We start from the raw sequence: 20,605 nt of genomic DNA, 5'->3' as shown, positions 1-20,605 counted from the left end.
CCAATTGTTACAGCGCCAAAAATACGTGGGTTGAAAATAGGTTTTATTTTGACAAAGAATGAATCTTTCTGGGCTTACAGTATTTGACCATGTTCTCTCATGGATGTGAAAACAAATCAATTTTATAAATAGACAATGGGTTTGGTTTACTGAAGGAATAGAAGATGTTCACAAAATGAGCAGCGTTTGCTCCTTTACTAAATTAACCCCAAAGTCTTACTTTTTGTAGTCATGCTAATTATAGATGTTGGTGTAATTTTTATATTTTAATGTATTATTGTGCTGCAGCTAGTGTCAAAGTCCCTGTGTACATATACTGTATATACATATTCACATATACTGTATACTGTTCATATATATAGTATAATTTAAGCCCCTGTGAAAAGAAAATAAATAACCATCATCTATTATTTATCTATTTTGTATCAGCGGGAAAGGCATCATCTGTTTTCTTGGATTTCATACATTGCCTGGTTCATTTTGCAAACTTGTGTTTGATCCTATATAAGAGCCCCTCGGGCACACAGTTGTTCTGAAAAACCCAACACATAAAGCAGAGAATAGCCTTTTTTTCCCATCAATACTAATCCATTGTTTTTATTCTTTTTGCACCATTTATTATTTACTGTTTGGCTTTAAATTGTGTTTTCTCTTTCTGATATCAAAAAACACAGAGATATTACAAAGGGTATAATTATATCATATAATGAAAGGCATAGCGGCTCTGAAGATGCATCTGATGAAAGAAGTATTTCATCTTTTGTGCTGTGTGACATGCTTTGAGCATTGCTCCCAACTCTCCCTGATTTTGAGGGACTGTCCCTCATTTGGAATAAAGTCCCTCTGTCGGTCCCACTGTCCCTCTTTCCTCCTCCTTTGTCCCTCATTTTGCTGTGATGTACATACCTTTATTAAAAATACACTATTTATCTATCAAAAAGTGTTTTACAGTGTTAACACATAAAGCAGCCTTATGACTTCTATGAGTGTCTGGCCAAGCACTGGTTAAAGCTTGTAGGAGGAGTTTTCATTCACTTCTGACTGTCCTATGAGGCTGTATAACCCCTGACCCTCCGTCTGGACAGTGCTGATTGGCCTTGTGCTGATTGCATGCACCCTCCAAAAAAAAAAAAGCTCCCTAAGAATACACACTAAAAACTGAGCATTTGCAGAGTGCCTCTTAGGGCTCTGTATTATCAGCAGATGGAATGGGGACAGTAGAAGAAGGGAAGAATTAGAGAAAAAAAAAGACTTTTTACACAATGCAGAGGATTAACCCCTTAGGTTCCACAGTGAGTATAACAAGCATGCTTTACTGCATATACAGACTGATTTTACTGTTGTGGGCTTAGTAACACTTTAATGTTTGAGAAATGGTGGTGTTGGTGGGGAGATGAAGGGTACTTGTGTATGGAGGCTTTTCCCCCACAATGATATTTCATAAAATAATGCAAAGTATATTTGCAACAGCAACCAATAAGAATCCAGCTTGTACTGATGAGGCTGAGACAAAGTAAATTATGACTGGATGTTCTGGATTAAGCCACTTTGTACTCATTGCAATGTTTTTTTTAATAAGTCTGTGCTGTACTTATAGTTTTTAAAGCACTTTAGTATCCCTGTTTAATGTGATATTTAAAAAAAAATGTTAAAGATCAATCCACTTTAAAAAGTACTTTTATTTTCATATTTTTAAAAATGTAAAATTTTGTTGTCAAGCAATATTGTTTTGTATACAATCCTAAATGCATAGTATTTACCGGTAGTTATACCATGCATTTTCATAATACTAAGAATAGTGTTTAAGAAAAAATTATATCGCAGATTGGTTGGGCAACACTGATGATAATGATTATGATATTTATTAAAATGTACTCAAAAATCTTCACTCTAAAGACCAATTATTGATGTATGGAGTCATGGAAGGTTATAAGGTAAAGCTTCACAATTTAATAATAATAACATTTAAATGTGGAGGTGGGTTTTGCATGGCGGAAGATAAAATTGAATTTTGTTTTTGTATTTTAATATTGAGATATAATGATATGAGAGCTTATTCTTATTGTACAAAATAGGCTGAAATTGGAAAATTAATAAAATATGTTATAAAAAATAATTATTATATATATATATCTATATATATCTATATATATATATATATATATATATATATACAATTTATATATATATATATATATATATATATATATATATATATATATATATATATAAAATTTATATATATATATATATATATATATATATATATATATATATATAAAATGTATATATATATTTGATGTATGGAGTCATGAAGGGTTCACAGTTTAAATTCCAGTGCAAAGTACTATACTTATTGGCATGTTAGTGCCCAGCTTTGTTTTATAAGTAAAAAAAAAAAATAATAATAATTATATATATATATATATATATATATATATATATATATAAAATGTATATATATATTGTTTTTATTTACTTTGTATCTAACTGCATAGTGTTGTATAACTGTGAATGGAAAGCGGGGTTGTGTTGTGCCTCTGCATCCTTTGTGAGCTCTATTGTTTTGTCTCTGCAGCTACTGAATGAAACCAGTCAGCCTGGAAGGATTCTTTCTCACGAGACGCTTCTGTGGAAGTGGTATTATAGCCCCTTAGTTACAGGGCAGAGAAGATAACAGAATTCAGGGGCAAGCCTTTTAAGCACATCACTTTATCTAATGCCCTTGCATGTAAAGCAATAACTGATGAGAGCACCAGCTGAATGAAAGATGCAAAGAGCTGTCCCTTTTCCAAACTTCTCTGGCACATTTGTATGTGGAGGAGTGGCTTATGGACTGCAGCTGTCCATGGCTTTACTGTCAAAGTGCATTAGCTCTAGCAGTTTGTTTGGGATGAGAGGCAGTCAGTCAGTGGTGAACAACTGAGCACAAAGTCAAAAGTAAGCATAGACAGATATGCATCCTATTCTGCTTCTGCTGCCTTTGTTTGGCTTCCTCCACCTGATACCTGGTGTAGGGGCAAGCACTTCTCTCTGTGGTCCATGCAACAAGGATGCCTGTAGGTCTGTTACCTGTGCAGCACCTGAGCTGCTCACCAAAGATGACTGTGACTGCTGTGACCTCTGCCTCAGTATAGAAGGAGAGAAATGTGGTGGACGAGATGAGACGAGAGCCCGCTGTGCTCCTGGGATGGTCTGTGTAAGCCACTCTAGTTTGGGAAGAGGGTCATCCTCTAATTCTGAAGGAACAGGATTCTGCCTATGTGAAGAAGATGGCGCTGTGTGTGGCTCTGATGGACAAACCCATTCCAGTGTGTGCACCCTCCATCTGCAGAACTGGAAGACACAAAGCCAAGGCAAAGGTACCATCCACAAGATCCACGATGGAGAGTGTACATTTGGTAAGTGTTTGATTTGCACAACTAGCTAATATAAAAGTTTCCATGAACTTACAATTGACAAAAAATGTAACCATATATACTGCATAAATTGAACTCAAATGCTTGCTTTGGTTTAACTAAACTGACCAATCTGCTTAATTGTTATTGTAACAATTGGGAAAATTGGGAAAAGTATATATGTTTTGTTTTTCTTGAACTGGTAGCTATTTTCAATACATCTTTTCATTATAGTTAACAAGTGTGCATGGGTATCCCATAGTTATGTAACATTTTACGTTCATTAACAGGTTACATTGCTTTGAACACAATAAGACCATTGTTATTTTGTGTATGTGGCAGTTTGTATTGTCTTCCATATAATACAAAAGTACTGCATGGGAACTCTAGTGTCATGTGTGTAAAATTGCTGACAATGTGTATTACAAAAAGAAATTCATGATAAAGACAATGCTTTCTTGACTTTTTTAAAATTACAGATCAGCCTCACATGTGCCTGGGGCATCCCTTGTACAGAAGTTGTAGATTGATAATATGTCTGACATTTCACCACGTGAGCGCTCATGGTGCTGCCTTCATGATATCCCATAGTTCTTTTATTGTTGTTTTAGTGCTTTCATAAGCTGCCTCAGCTACTTTGGTGAACAAGAACTAAGGCTGGCCATATGCTATACAATTTTCTGTCCAATTTCTGCCCAATTTCATTTAGATTTACGTTCAACTATGTAGTGCAAGGGCCTGCCTATTTGGATACAACTGAAAGTGTTGTTTAGGTTTGACCTCATATTATATGGTTTTTGGTAAATCTAAAGCAAAATTCTCAAGAAAATTGTATAATGTATGGCCAGCCTTAGAGCTTTGCACAAAATACTGCTATTCTTTTTCTTCTGATCACATAGCATGATATCTTCATGTTTGATTTCATCTCCTATGCCATGGTATCATTTATAAGCCAAACTACCTCACCGACCTGATATCCAAATACCACCCTACACGTACTCTTCGCTCCTCACAAGACCTCCTACTCTCTAGCTCCCTGGTCTCCTCCTCCCATGGCCGACTCCAGGACTTCTCCAGGTCTTCCCCCTTCCTCTGGAACTCACTACCCCAATCCATCAGACTGTCAACTACCCTCCTCACCTTTAGGCGCACCCTGAAAACCCATCTCTTCAGGGAAGCCTAACTGCTGATCTCCTCCACTCCTCCTACCACTCCATCCCCCACAGCCACTTCCTCCTGTACCACTATCCCCTCCCTCCTAGATTGTAAGCTCCAAGGAGCAGGGCCCTCGAACCCCTCGTGTATTGTATTGTTACTGTATTGTCTCATGTACTGTCTCCCACTATAATGTACAGCGCTGAGCAAACTTTTTGGCGCTATATAAATACTGTATAATAATAATAATAAGCCTGTATCACAATTAACCTCAGTTACACTCTATTATATGGTCTCTTCCAGTCCAGCCACTGTACAGTCTAAAAGTCAATCCTACGTTTCATGGAATGTCAGAATGCCTAATGACCCCACTAATGCGTTTTTGAGGTTACAATTAATACCTTATATGTTTGAGTAGTCACCATTTATTGGATATTGTCTGCCTTGAATCACAGTTCAGAACCTGAATAGTCTACTCTAAAACATGGATACAGGAGTTTCTGTGCATATTATGGTAGAAACCAATGTATGGCAAGCATTATGCAGGTTAGGTTTGCCATATATAACACATTATTTGATAGCTATGTAATCAACATGATCTTCACTAGAAGTAGTGTTGGGTAGTGTTTCTCCAGTGTATTAGGCTCCATGCACACTGGGTGTTTTAATAACGCTGGTAACATTAGCTGTGTAAAGTCATGTAAAAAATTTGAGTTTTTCAACATTTTTTAGCATTTTTGCATTAGCGTTTTGCTGCGTTTTTTCACGTTTGTGGTTTTTAGCAGGTTTTTTTTACCCCCCAATTTTTTTATTTTGCTCAAAAAAAGTCCAAAAATGCCGGCTTGCCGTGTTTTACCACGTTTTGCCATGTTTTTCAGCATTAGAGTGTTTTCACAGCTAAAAAAATCCTCTAGAAACCCACTAGTTCTGGGGTTTTTTTCCAGCCAAAAACACCCCTGCCAAAAAATGCTGATTACAGTCTATGTGTGCATGGAGAAATAGGATAACTTGCTGGGGGGGTTTATTGGCTGTAGAAAAAACGCCAAAATCCAAAAATAGCAGCTGTAAAAACGTCCAGTGTACATGAGGACTTAAACTACAGTGTATAGCCATTTATAAAAGCCAATGTTTGCCAGGTTTCGTTTGATGAGGATCACCTTATCACAAATACTCCCTGATATGTGTACATATATTAGTTTCCAGAGAACTGCGCTTAACTGCTTTACAAACTATCTCTTTTTTAAATAACTGAAAATATTTGGCAGCACCTAATTTACTTCCAAATTGTTATTTGCCAAAACTCTACATTGAATTGTTTTAACAAGTTGTGCCAGAGTCACCATTTCTGAAGGTGCCAGAAGCACCCATTGGAGTGCAATTACCACTGGTTGAAAAGCTGCAGTTTGGAGAATAATGTGTGCCTGACTGAGAGCCAAAAATTAGCTGCCTAAAATCACTTTATTGCTCCCTTCTCCTTTTTATACTGTGCTCTTGCCACATGTCACATTGGGTTGTTTTACTAAACCTGGAGAGTGCAAAATCTGGTGCAGCTTTGCTTAGAAACCAATCATCTTCCAATTTTGTTTTTTTTGTCAAAGCGTAATTGAACAAGCTGAAGTTAGAAGCTGATTGGCTACCATGCATGGCTGCACCAGGTTTTGCACTCTTCACTTTTAGTAAATCAACCCCAATGCATCAGTTTTGTAAGGTAAGTCACATGGCATTCAGTATTCATTTTGAGAACAGGCTACTTGTATTCACTTGGTCAGCAGGTGGCTATCTTATGGTTGGCTTTAGACTGTCCCATACTTACAGCTGACACTCCTGATTTTTAGCATAATGATAATCAATTGTTTTCAAAGAGAGTTATAACTTCAGGAAGTTGGAGGTCATTATCCTACAGTGAGATTATCCAACTTGCTGGAAAATCTTAGTATGAGTGGATCTGATCTTTTCCTTTACTATGGAGCAGAAGAAAATCTCAGAGTACTGTGTCTGTGGCACGGTCACTGTCAGCTGAGAGACGTCATGGGTCCTGGCACTCATGACACTTTTATGGATGGTTAGACATCTTCCTCCATAATGATCTCAGGAAGATATCTATTCCTCTACTGCAATCCTAGTAGATACGATCTTGATCTTTCAGGTTGATATATTTTAACTAACCAAAACATGTACTGTGGTGACTTCTGACATGTATTAGTTTTGGCTTGACATACTATGAAGATACTTTTCATTGAAGGCCAGGTTGCTAGATCACAGTGAGACAGTAAATCCTACAGTAAGCTTATTCATGTGTGAGATCAAACTGCTGACACATTTACAGTGTGTGTGATCAGTGTTAATTTCCCTACATCAGTGGCAGCATTTTCTCATATTTGTTTGGCCCAGGGAAAAAGCAAAACAGTTCTCAGATTTTCATCTCTTTTGCGCATTTTTTTGTGCAAGAGACACTGGCGTTTATTTGCTATAGCTGGAGAGTGCAAACTCAGGCTCACTTCTGCATAGAAACTAGGGATGCACCGAGATTTCGGTGGTCGAAATGTTTCGGCTGAAAACACCCCTTTTGGCCGTCAGCCAAAATGAAAAAAAGCACAGATACAGGTGCCAAAAAACCCGCCCTTCGCCGCCACCTGCCCACCGCTGCTGCCATCGGTCGCCGCTCGGTAGTTCTCAGCCTTACCTGAGAAACCATCGAACGATCCCGGCACTGGGCATAGAAATTAGTGAAGGAAAGATGGCCTCCACTCATCTCTATCCCCTTGGAGGACCGGAGCGATGGCACTTCTGGTTCCGTTGTTTTTTAAAGCACTAGATCAGTTTTTTTTTGATCCAATGCTTTACATTGCAGAGGAGAGATGTGGGGTCTTATTGACCCCATATCTCTCCATAAAGAGGACCTGTCACTAATTATTTCTATCACAAGGGATGCATGCATTTCTTGTGATAAGAATACAAGTGATTACATTTTTTTTTTAAATGGTCAGTGCAAAAAAAAAATTAAATAAATTAAAAAAAAAGTTTAAAATGCCCCCGTCCCCCCATGCACGCATGTAGTAGTGAACACATACGTAGGCAATGCCCACATATGTAAATGGTGTTCAAATCACACACGTGAGGTATCACCACAAATGTTAGAGCAAGAGCAATAATTCTCGCACTTGAACTCCTCTGTAACTTTACACTGCTAACCTGTAGAAATTTTTAAAGCATCACCCATGGAGATTTTTAAGTACTGCAGTTTCACGCCATTCCACGAGCGTGCGCAATTTTAAAGCATGACATGTTGGGTATCTAATTACTCGCCGTAACATTTTTCATATTTTACAAAATATTGGGGTATATAATGTTTTTTTTTTTTTTTTTTTAATCAAAGTGTATTTTTTTCCAAAAAATATATATTCATTTTTAAAAACTGCGCATTTCGGTTTCGGTTTTCGGCCAAGTGCATTTTGAATTTTCAGCTTCGGCACTAGAATTTTCATTTTGGTGCACCACTAATAGAAACCAATCAGCTTCTAACCTCAGCTTGTTCAATTAAGCTTTGCCAAAAAAAAAAACCTGGAAGCTGATTGGTTTCTATGCAGAAGTGAGCCTGATTTTGCACTCTTCAGCTTTATGAATAAACCCCACTGCCCCTTAATTTTGTATACAGTGAAATTCAACTCATTAAGAACACAATACATTGCCTACTGGCATAAAGGGACAGCCTACAGCAACAATTACAACCCAATCAATCTTCAATACAATAGCAAGAAACATTTTACAATACAACCATTAACATTCTCTCATCTGTGAGCATGTGCTAAGGATGTAGACCTAATAATGGTTATCATACCGAATCCTAATTGTTCATTAACATTAAGGTATGTCATATCATTCATAAACATATTATTGATAATGAGGAAATCATTTTGTTCCTTGTCTGATCAGCTCTGTTTTTATCATACAGTCTCGCTCTGGAGCAGCAAACATTTTCCAGCATATAGGATGATCTCAGTGACAAATTACACCTTTCATACGCATCAATAACAACTTTTGTTTGATCCCTAATTGTTCTGTGTGTATCAGCAAATACTGGATAAAAGAGCCAGAATCCTGTTACCCTCCTTTCTGGTGATTTATACATAAATATTCACTAACCTTAAAATATACAATATTGGTGGCAATGAGTAATTGAGCAATGTTGTTTGTCAAATATAGTCCGTAATGTTTTTAAACACAATATAGGCTCTTCATCATTGTGCCGAGAAATAGTAGCATTCAATCAAAACCTAAAAAAGCGTTTATATATGCTAATTTGATGAGTGTACTAACTTTGGCATATATCCTTTGGGACATGGTGTCTGAACACAGTGAACACGGGGTTATGTAACTTGCCATCTGCCATCTTATTAGTGCCCACAGATACACAGGCCTTCTCACCTGGCACTCCTGTTTGATTTATCTTTTATATGTAATCTTCGAAGTCTCTTAAGAGCTTTATACAGTTATTTTATTGTGGCTAAGCAAAAAACCAAGTATTTATTTACATTAAATGAAATTGAATGGATGGGTGTAGCTTATTGATCCTGCTATGGTAAGCAGTATGTCATGCTCTTGCCAATTAACCCTTTTTTTTTTTTTTTACTCGATTGTTGTTTTATGTTACTACAAAAAGAAAAGTGACTGGATTATTCTGATGATTGTCCTTAATGCCTGTGTTGGTTCTCTTGCACAAAAATAATTGTTGTATCTTCACCTCTGGTGAATTTGATATGATAATGCTGGTTTGGCAGAGGTATAAGAGTTTACAAAAAAAAAATCAAGTGACAAGCTTTTTTAAAAGCAAGGTGGGGAAGGGCATCCAAATAACTGACATACACATCCTTCTTTTTGACATATCCATGTGCATCAAAACATATTTAAATGTTGGGAGAACTAAAGATACGTGGGTTTTTATTTCTATCTATGAATTGTTTAGCTAATATATATAATATAGTATAGATAATTCTAGGCACACTCAGATGTATAAATTAAAAAACAAATACCTATCATAGTATATCTGAGAAAGGGTTTTTAAATGAAAGAAAATCTCTTTTACAGGGCACACTGAACATTTTAAAAACCTTATTCAAGCATAAGAAAGTAGGTAAATAAATCTTGGATACAAAGTTTGTAACTGATCACGTAAAAAAGATAGAGTTACATTTTACAGAGGTTTCAGATTACAGGCGTACCTCGTTTTACGAATTTAATGCGTTCTCAGGGACATTTTGTATTGCGAAAAATTCATAAACCAAAATGCGGTTTCCCATAAGAATGCATTGAAAACCAATTAATCCATTCCGAAGGTCAGAAAAAAGTTAAAAAAAAAGTATTTTATCTGTTCAAAACTCTTTATAAAGTGCACTTTAAATGCATATATACTGTACAGGGACATGATTAAAAATGTCCAGAATGGCTCCAAAACTCAATGCAAAAACCACTCCAACACCTCCACACTCGACGCCACGTGCTAGCCACAAACTCTAGCATGCACGGGGCCGGCACTATAAACCTCCCAGGTGCAACTCATCCTGGGGAAACTTGCTTCGTATTGCGAAAAAATCGTAAATGCATTGAAAACCAATTAATCCGTTTCGGAGGTCAGAAAAAAGTAAAAAAAATGTCTTATCTGTTCAAAACTCTTTATAAAGTGCACTTTAAAGGCACGGGGCAACCGCTATAAACCTCCCAGGTGCAATGCATCCTGGGGAAACTTACTTCGTACTGCAAAACAAATTAGTAAACCGAGGCATTATTTTCAATGGATTTTCATACATAAACCAAAAATTACGTTAACCGAGGCATTCATAAACTGAGGTACGCCTGTATCTCAATAGAATGGCTCAAAAGAAGAAATTTATATTTTCTGATGGTGGTTTAGAATGGTGTCCTTACCAGTTTTCCAGCTCAAAATACTTAGGTCCTCAGACACACTCTATCTGGCCTCTCTATGGCCAGGTAACACTTCTCCATCCTGGGAGCTGACTACTCAGAGAAGAATTGCCAGCCTGCCTGCTTGCAGGCCTGTAAGGACATAAATTGTTATACTTTATGATAGGACACAGAAACACTGGCAGTAGCCAACTCCTGGGGTTTTTAAGAATAGTAATGGTAAGTCAGCAATTCTATATTTCAGAAAAGCTGAGGTTTGGCATTCTATTTAATATTTTACAGGGTATGTAGAAGGGGGCATCCAAAGTTTTATTCTTTAAAGCTGTAGTCATCTCTTAAAAATGTATATGTAAGTTTAATTCTTAAAATATATTTTCTCTTTTTAATATATATTTACTAGAAAAAGAGTGCCCGTTCATAGAACAGGCTGAATAGAATGGTATGCAGGTCTGTGCAGTTGCTGCAAAAGAAGTAGCTTGTCCCTCCTCACCAGCAACCTCTCCCTACTACTATCACTTTCCCTGACAGGCGGGTTCTCGTTCCCTCTCCTATCCACTTTGCAAAATGCACACCAAAACCTGGGGACATGGACTTAAAAAGACTCTGCTGACCCAAGATGGCCACCAGAAGTCAGCTGTATACAGCGTAGCCAACTGGAATGCTGCCTTGGAGGATTAGAAAACCATAAAAAAACAGGTTTCTCCTGACTTCCTCTCCACTGCAGTACCACTCCGGTAGAGTGCCGCCTTCAGTGGAGCAAGCAGACTGCAGCTGCCTACAGGTACAGTGGCAGGAAGTGAGGAAATGTGTGCCAATGTAGTGGCAGCAATTGAGAAAGTGAAGAAGCGCATGTTGGTGCATTGGTGAAAACTGAGGAGATGCATGTCGGTGCACAGGCAGAAAGTGGAAAAGTGCATGACAGTGCAGTAGCAGTCAGTGAGGAAGTTTACATCATTGCAATGGTGGAGATTGTGGGGAAAAAAACAACTTCATACTTTTAGCAGAATGTTTGAAATCCTACGACCAAAATAGGTTCTGTGTAAAACAAAAATGTTGAAACAGCATAACATTGTTTAGCGAATAGGACTTACCAAGAGGTCCGGCTCTGTAGAGAGGTGCAAATAAGCAATTGTTAATTGAAATTTGATGTGGCTATTCACCATCAGCGCAAATTCATTCTGACCTAGGACCATCCACTGCAAACTGGTAAAACTTCTTTAAGCAGTGGGCAGCTTTAAAGAGAAGTTCCAGCCCCACCTCACAAAAATTAAAAGTCAGCAGCTACAAATACTGTAGCTGCTGACTTTTAATATTAGGGTACTTACCAGTCCAGGGATCCAGTGGTATCCTCACCCCGAGCCCATTCTTCAATCTGCTGTCGGGTGCTGGCACCGCCATCTTGACTAAGGGAAACTGGCAGTAAAGCCTTACGGCTTCACAGCCGGCTTCATACTGTGTATGCACAAAGCACAGCACTTTGTGAATGGGCCACAGTCCTCAGGGACCTGTGAATTGTCCCGGGGGGGGGAGAGGGGGCCACATTTCCAGCACAGTTCAATGCGACAAACTGAGCCGGAAGTGGGAGCGGGTACCTTTCAAAAACAGGTACCTGCTTCTCCCCCAAAGGTTGCCAAATGTGGCATCGGAGGGGAAGAGGGGGCAGATAAGTGAAGCTCCCACTTTTGAGTGGAACTCCACTTTAAAGTGTAAGTAAATGCAAATGATTTTTTAGATAATTTCGAATAGAGTAGAAATTGATTTGAATGCCTGTCAGTTTTTTTTTTGTTGTCTGTGCCCCCATTAGTGAGATCCACCGTCTTCATTTGTGCTGCTTACCATTCTCAAAAGTAAAAGAAAATCCCAAAGTTTTGGTTGACATCAGAACACTAATAAAGGAGAAATCTTCCAATGGGGACACTAGTTCTGGTGATCCTGGTGACACACTAGGATTCCTTCACTTTGGAGGGATTTCGTCTCGCTTCCTGTTCTGATAATGCAACAGGAAGTGAAGGGAAATCTCCATAGTGGGGATACAGATGGCAGAAAAACACTCAAGGGGAGGATGGGGGGTTATAATCATCCCTTACTTTATCCAAAATGAAAAAAACAAAAGCTTTGCCTTTTACACTTTAATCGCCTCCAGGGTGAAAACTTTAAACTACTCTCCGGGCTGCACCCTCCACACACACACCTCCTCCCACCCCCTTTAATAAATCACTGGTATAAAAAGTAAAAAAAAAATCTATTCAAATGCTTTTTACTCACCTAAATCGATGGTTACGTGACATTCCATTCCGCTCTTCTTATGTGAGCAGGAGTAGTCTCCTTCCTACGGAGTCCACGTCTTTTGACCAAAAGTATGCATATACACTCCATTACTTTCTTTATTTCTCATTTACAATAATTATAGGCTAAAGTATATATCTTATACAGGGAAGCTAATTACAGTAACAAAGTAAAAAAGCTCTGTATTATTCTTTGCTATTAGGACTATTTATTACTCCGTGGTGCCGATTGAAAAATGGAAAGCAGAGCTTAAGTGAATGGTAGTGGTTCCTCTAACCTTCCTAACAATTTTCAGTCTCTGCTACACTTTTCCATTCCAGACATCACCTCATTTAAAGTATATGTCAGGGCAAAATAAAAAAATATATAGTACATTGCTGTATTGCATGCACATTTTCCTATGTTTATCCCTTTAAAATGATGTACAGAAAAAGATTAATTGATCCTGCCAGAAATTCAGTATGCTTCTAGTTTCCTGCTGATAACACATTGCCACTGCTGCATTGAAATCCCAACCAGTCTCATCAGTCCTGCCTGCTGGACTACAGAGTTTCACCTATTCTTGCTACTCTCTGTCCTAATCTACATGTATACATTAACTCCTTCCCGCTGTTCGTATGCATATATGCAGCCTCCTTGCGTGTGAGCATTAACACTGAGAGGCTGCATATATGCGTACCTAGAGATAAACAGAACTGTGCTTAGAGTACACTCAGTGCACACGTCCGATACAATTACCGGCGGCTACAGAAAGCTCCCAATCTCTACTTGCAATCGTGAGCTTTCCGATCATGTAACAGCCCATCACAGAGGTCACATGATCAGAAACCCCCACCCCGCCTCCCAGCATCTGAAACCCCTTAAAGGGCCAAAGGAATTTTTTCTTTCCCAGCAAATCAATGATGTTACCTTGAGCTCTGTAGGCTTGTCCACACACTGGGGTTGATTTACTAAAAGAAAATATGTTCAAAGTATTGGGTTGCTTATGTAAGGGAATTTGCCCCAGAGCTTAGTGAATGAACTGATGCACTGCTGACTTCCATCAACCAATCATGTGCAAGCAAAATTTTAAAAATTTTCCTTGCACATGATTGGATAGTGTTTGCAAAGTGAAATTTCACTATGCCCTGGCGCAAATGCCCTTGCAAATTCAACCGTCGTGTGTGCAGGGAAAGGGCTTCTGGAAGATGTAGCTTTGAGGACATGATTATATCAGTAGGTGCCCACAGCAGAAGCCCCCCAATAATTTTACAAGTCTATATTGGGAGAGGGAGGCCTGGGGATACAGTTAAAGCAGAATTTCACCTAAAAAGGGAAGTTCCACTTTTCCACCTTCCCTTAACACCACCACTTTTAGCAACTTTTGTTTATTTATTTTTCTGGTAATGGGTACCTAGTTCTTACAGGTACCCACTCTCACTTACTCATATGGAAGAAAAATATATTTGAAATATTTTAAAAATATTATTCCCAAATATATTGCCATATATTTGAAATACTACAATTTTGGCCATGTTCAATACATTTCAAAATATATTTCAACTTTCTTATATGTTAAAAAAAATCTAAAGAATATATTTTAAAAAAATATATATTTTTAAATATATTCTTCAAATTCGTTTTAATATATAAAAAAAGTCATTTTAACCAGTGGCAGTGCAGGGTCGGGTGGCCGTTTATAAACGGCCTCCCCGCACCCTGCTTGTGCGCACTCCCTGGGAGCGCGCAGCACCGCGATCCGGTGCCCGCTGTGTCCTCCGGACACAGTGGAACACCGATCGTCGGACAGTACTTATGTACGAGGTCCCGATCATGTGATCGCTGATTGGCCAATCAGTGATCACATGCAATGTAGTAAGCAAGATGTCACTGTTACTACGTGTGAAATCTATGAATGATAACAGAGGTCACATGGTACAAGGCTATTCACAACAGCCTTGTACCATATGACAAGCTGTGACCAATCACAGCTCACTCAGTAGTTCTCAAAGGCTGCAAGAATACAGCTAGAGAGAAGGAGAAATGATTGCTTTTACATCCTTTATGGGTATAAAAGCAATCAGTGTAAAAAAAAAAAAAAAAATCTTCATCACCCCCCACAAGTAGTACAGTGTCACCATGGTGACACTGTACTGCTAGGGTGACATTATGTAAAAAAAAAAATAATAATAAATAAATAAAATAAAGAAATGTAAAAAAAATGTTTAAAAATTATAATTTTGGTTATAAACTAATTTGGGTTATTTTTTTTACTAAAAATATAACGGAATAAATTTTGGTTAAGATTTATGATGAAATACTATTTATTTGCAAAATTTTATAAGAAAAACAGTTTTTTTCAAAATTTTTGGACTTTTTCATTTACATAGTAAAAAAAATAAAAATCCCAGTGGTGAATAAATACCACCAAAATAAAGCTTTATCTGTCTCAAAAAAATGCTAAAAAATTCATATGGGTACAGTGTTGCATGACCGCGCAATTGTCATTCAAAGTGTGATAGCACTGAAAGCTGAAAATTGGCCTGGACAGGAAGGAGGTAAAAGTGTCTGGACTGGAAGTGGTTAACATATATTTTTACATATATCCGTAAATACATTCCAAAAATATACATGCAGTATATTTGAAATGTATTTTTACAAATATTTTTCATATATTTTATAATAAAAACACATTTTTCTTCCATGTGGGTACACTCGGATCGCCTAGACCAGTGGTCGGCAAGCCGCGGCTCGTGAGCCACATGCGGCTCTTTACACTCTTTAATGCGGCTCTTCTGTGTGCCAGGCGCCCGCTCCCCTCCCTCCTCGGGTACCCGCCCCAAAAGTCAGGACTCTGCAGCTAGCCCAGCAATGGGCAAACTACGGCCCGGCGGACCTTTTAATCCGGCCCGCGGAGCGTGGCAAACATTGGCTGTCAGGATGTAGGCGGGGCAGCGTGACGAACTCCTCTCCTCTCACAGTCCGCCCTGAAGACCGGAACGGCGCGGGAACACGGCGAGAGGAACGCGCGGAGCAAAGGTAAGTGAATTGACACAATATGGGGAATGAATTACTATAGGGGGGATGAATTACTATATGGGGGATTAATTACTATATGGGGGATGAATTACTATGGGGGATGAATTACTATGGGGGATGAATTACTATATGGGGGATGAATTACTATGGGGGATGAATTACTATGGGGGATGAATTACTATATGGGGGATGAATTACTATGGGGGATGAATTACTATATGGGGGATGAATTACTATAGGGGGGATGAATTACTATGGGGGATGAATTACTATATGGGGGATGAATTACTATATGGGGGATGAATTACTATAGGGGGGATGAATTACTATGGGGGATGAATTACTATATGGGGGATGAATTACTATGGGGGATGAATTACTATATGGGGGATGAATTACTATGGGGGATGAATTACTATGGGGGATGAATTACTATATGGGGGATGAATTACTATGGGGGATGAATTACTATGGGGGATAAATTACTATATGGGGGATGAATTACTATGGGGGATGAATTACTATATGGGGGATGAATTACTATGGGGGATGAATTACTATATGGGGATGAATTACTATATGGGGGATGAATTACTATGGGGGATGAATTACTATATGGGGGATGAATTACAATATGGGGGATGAATTACTATGGGGGATGAATTACTATATGGGGGATGAATTACTATGGGGGATTAATTACTATATGGGGGATGAATTACTATGGGGGATGAATTACTATATGGGTGATGAATTACTATATGGGGGATGAATTACTATATGGGGGATGAATTACTATGGGGGATGAATTACTATATGGGGGATGAATTACTATGGGGGATGAATTACTATATGGGGGATGAATTACTATGGGGGATGAATTACTATGGGGGATGAATTACTATATGGGGGATGTATTTTCAGTTTTAAAAATGTGGCTCTCAAAATAAATTTCAATCGTGGTTTTGGCGAGATTTGGCTCAGTTGAAAAAAAAGGTTGCCCACCACTGGCCTAGACAATTTGGTGGGGATGTCAGAGGTCTCAGGAGGTTGCAGGTCCATTCATAAAGTGCAGCACAACACAAGTATGCAAAGTTGGAAGCTGGCTGTGAAGCCGCAGGGAGTCACAGCCAACATCCCACAAGCAAGATGGTGGTGCTGTGGACCTGAAGACCAGAGAAGAACCAACTCAGGTGAAGCCCGCGCTCAATCCCTAGACTGGTATGTGTGTGTTTATTAAACGTCAGCAGCCACAGTGTTTGTAGCTGCTTTTAGTTTTTTTTTTTTAGAAATGACTAACTCCTCTTTTAAGGTCTGTACATATGCTTTAATAGGAATGCTCCTACCCAAATTGCAGAAATCTGTGTTTTTTTCCCAAGGAATTCAATGGGCTCTCTGTAATTATTTATTATATACAGTATACTGTGCAGTACATGGAAATACTTGAAAGACATAGTGAAATATCTAGTACTAGCTATGCTTCGAGTAACATTTTGTGTTTCCATTTGTGTGGTCCTCCTGTAATAATACTAACAAATGATTAGCTGAAAATGTTTGACATAACTTTTAGACACTTCCTGAGTCATTGAGCACAGCTGGTTTTAAAACAGAGTGCAATGACAGTTTATAGTCTCCTTTTAGAAAACAACCATATTGCACATTTTTCTTCCCACTGCATGTGTATTCATTAATGCACGTATATAGAGATACGTAGAGTAGTTGTCTGTCAAGAGCTGTTATAAATGATTACATAAGAAACCTTGGTAAAAACAACAATGAACTTTAAAGCCTAGAACACACTATGAGAAAATCGGACGACCAATTGACTGAGTTTCCACGAAAATGCATATCATGATGTAGTTGGAATGGTTTTGACTTGTAAGAAAATTCTCAGCCGACAAAGGCAAACGTAGCTACTGTATGTATTAGCATATTAGAAGAGGCATTGTAGGGTCGTTCTTTGCTTCTGATTATGCTTGTTTTTTTTCTTTTCGATTACTTTCGTACAATTACTTAACACATTAACCAAAAATCAGACGTTGTGTTTTCTAGTTTGCACCCTCGGTTTTTGTCATCTGAAAAGTTGGAGCCGGCTGTCAAAAGCACTATACTAAGGATCAAAAAATCGACCGACTGTTCCTCATACGGAAATTTTCGTACAATTTTTTTTATCGTGTGTACGGGCCATAAGGATGTAACAAAAGAGCAGCTTTGTAATTCAAGACAAGCTTTAGAGCAAGGTTGTACCGAATCACTAAAATAACAATTTTGACACTTCAGTCCTTCAACACTTGTTTCCCAATTTAGTTAGATTTAACAGGGGTGTCAGACTGGCAGCCCTCCAGCTGTTGCGAAACTACAAGTCCCATCCCCATCATGCCTCTGCATTTGGGAGTCATGCTTGTAACTGTCAATCTTGCTATGCCTCATGGGATTTGTAGTTTCGCAACAGCTGGAGGGCCACCAGTTTGACACCTGTGAGTAAGAAGGTCAAGAGGTGTATATTTCCAAATGACGATATTCAAGAATAAGTCCATACCTATGCTTACACACTGTCAAATACAAGGTTATATAAATGCTTGAAAAAACATGTGAACTGTAATAATAAAGCTGACCCATGCTGGTAGTTTCCAGTGCATCCACATTACCTCCCAGAGCTACCATGATATGACTAATCCATATATTTTTTTAATTCAAACACTTTATTTCATTTTTTACTTATACACACTATTTTAGTAAAACCTGATCTTGGAATAATAGTGAAAAACAAAGTCCTAGAAGCAGGATTAGTTCGATGTCTCTGGGGCATGGATCTGTGCTATATTGTTTAGGTTGGGCAATATTGTTCCATGACGCATCAGAAGATAAAACTGAGACCTCAGTAAGATAATTCTTTGAACTGGGTCAATGGTTTCATTAGATTGGCTTTTGATCTAGAAGAAGTACACAGATCAAGACTGTCTACTGCATTTGCTAAGTGCTTGATCCACATCGTATGAAAGACAGAAAACTACATTTCATAGCAGCGGGTCAACAATGGCAGCCAATACCAATTTCTCTCAGTACAGGTTTGGATATGCCTGTTTTTCTTCCCCATAGAAGAATATGTAAATGTGTTTCAGAAGCTGCTGGAAAAAAAAGTTAAAGCAAAAACAAGAACATGCTGGTTTGACAATAACAATTATTATAGTTGATAGGCAAGGAGATCAACCAATTAGCTTACTGTAAATACATATCCATCTAGTCTTCCAGTTTCAGAAACTAAAGCTGTCCATACACTCAGGGGCGTATTTACCACAAGGCTAACGAGGCACTTGCCTAGGGCGGCATTTTTTAGGGAGGCAGCACCTCCCCCCAGAAGAAGGGATGAAAGAAGGGACACAGGCACTATGGGAAATAGGTGGGATCTAAGAGAGGCTGCGGGCTGCTTGATGGTGTATGTAGAGCCTGACTCTGTGATGTTGGATGTCTTTCTCTCTATTGCCGGGGGGAGGGGGGGGGGGTTGTGGAATGTTCTCCCAGGTAGGGGGCAGGGGTATTGTTGGTCAATGTCAGGCTCTCTCTGTGGGAGGGGGAAAGGGGGGGTGTTGATTGTGTCCCTGGGGCAGACAATTTTTGTGTTGCCTAGGGCAGCACAAAACCTAAATACATAGACATACACTGGGTGTATTTTTGCTGGTTCCTGATGAACTAGCCCCAAATTAGCTTTTTTCCATTCAGCCTGAAGGATATTCACACACATATATTTCTCTAGTTCAATCCATGGGCTGTACAAAAGAAATCTATACAATTTGTGCTAAACAGTGTGGATGGAGGAATCCTTTGCTTATTCAAAGCAGGGATGAAAAACTGATAGATCGTTTAGTAAAAGCAGCACACTGTACAGACATTACACATAGTTAGGAACATTTTTAACACCTTGATCACCCTAAATGTTAACCCCTCCCCAGCCAGTATCATTAGTACAATGACAGTGTATAGCATTATCACTGAATACTGTATTAACGTCACTGGTGATGTCATTGGCAGTTAAGTGTTAGATTGCCGGTCACACTCCCGTAGTCCCATTATAAGTCGCTGATCGCAGCCATTAGTAGTATATAAAAAAGTAGTATAAAAAAAATCCGGTATATATCCCATAGTTCGTAGGCACTGTAACTTTCACCCAAACCAATCAATATACACTTCACTGTTCAACAATTTTTTATTTTTTGCCAGTTTTGGAAACAAAAGGATCCATTTCTTAATGAATTTCACATTCTGAGTTCAAATATAACAATGAAATTTGTCAATTGGCTCTAGTTTTTCTGTAAACGGAAAGTTTTCTACTATAGGCGTAATGACTACATAATGCACAATAATTATATAGATAGATGTCTTTCCACAAATATAAAGCAAGTGATATTGACTACATAACAAAGCCTAAATGGCATAATATATTGCATAGGATTACCAAGAAAAATTATAGCCATAAGCTAAGTTGAATCATTTTAATACTTAGGATTCTCACTAGTTTTGTCGGTTTTGCTTCTCTTGGCTTTTCTCTTGTATTCGAGGAAAGGGCTATCTCTTACAACTGCACGTGACTACACGCTTCAGGTTCTTCCTCACTTGACTCAACCACGAAGGATTCTGGTGCTTTAGGAATTGGTAGCCCCTCTCCATGATGAACTGGACGTATTGCCGATGGAATATTTGGATAGTGCACAGATAACTTTTTCTTCTTATTTAGCCCTTTTACAATTGGAGGCACCATACAAAAGTAACAATTACTAACATGATCTGTTGGCTCTCTCCAAATCATTGGCACAGCGAAAGGCATAGATGCC

The 20,605-nt window shown here is 38.5% G+C and overlaps 1 protein-coding gene across 1 annotated transcript in view; it reads left to right on the top strand.

The window, feature by feature from the left end:
• Positions 1–2,863: 2,863 nt before the first annotated feature.
• IGFBPL1 (insulin like growth factor binding protein like 1) overlaps positions 2,864–20,605 on the top strand; it is a 92,595-nt gene continuing 74,853 nt past the window's right edge. Inside the window, exon 1 of the mRNA XM_089674600.1 lies at positions 2,864–3,401. Within this exon, the coding sequence (XP_089530726.1) occupies positions 2,957–3,401 (445 nt within the window). The 5' untranslated portion in view covers positions 2,864–2,956. The remainder of the gene's footprint in view (positions 3,402–20,605) is intronic.

This window comes from Staurois parvus, unplaced genomic scaffold (assembly GCF_062004578.1).
Source record: "Staurois parvus isolate SC_StPar_1 unplaced genomic scaffold, SC_StPar_1.0 ptg000012l, whole genome shotgun sequence".
Taxonomy (NCBI): domain Eukaryota; kingdom Metazoa; phylum Chordata; class Amphibia; order Anura; family Ranidae; genus Staurois; species Staurois parvus.
This window is presented reverse-complemented; position numbering and strand designations above follow the sequence as displayed.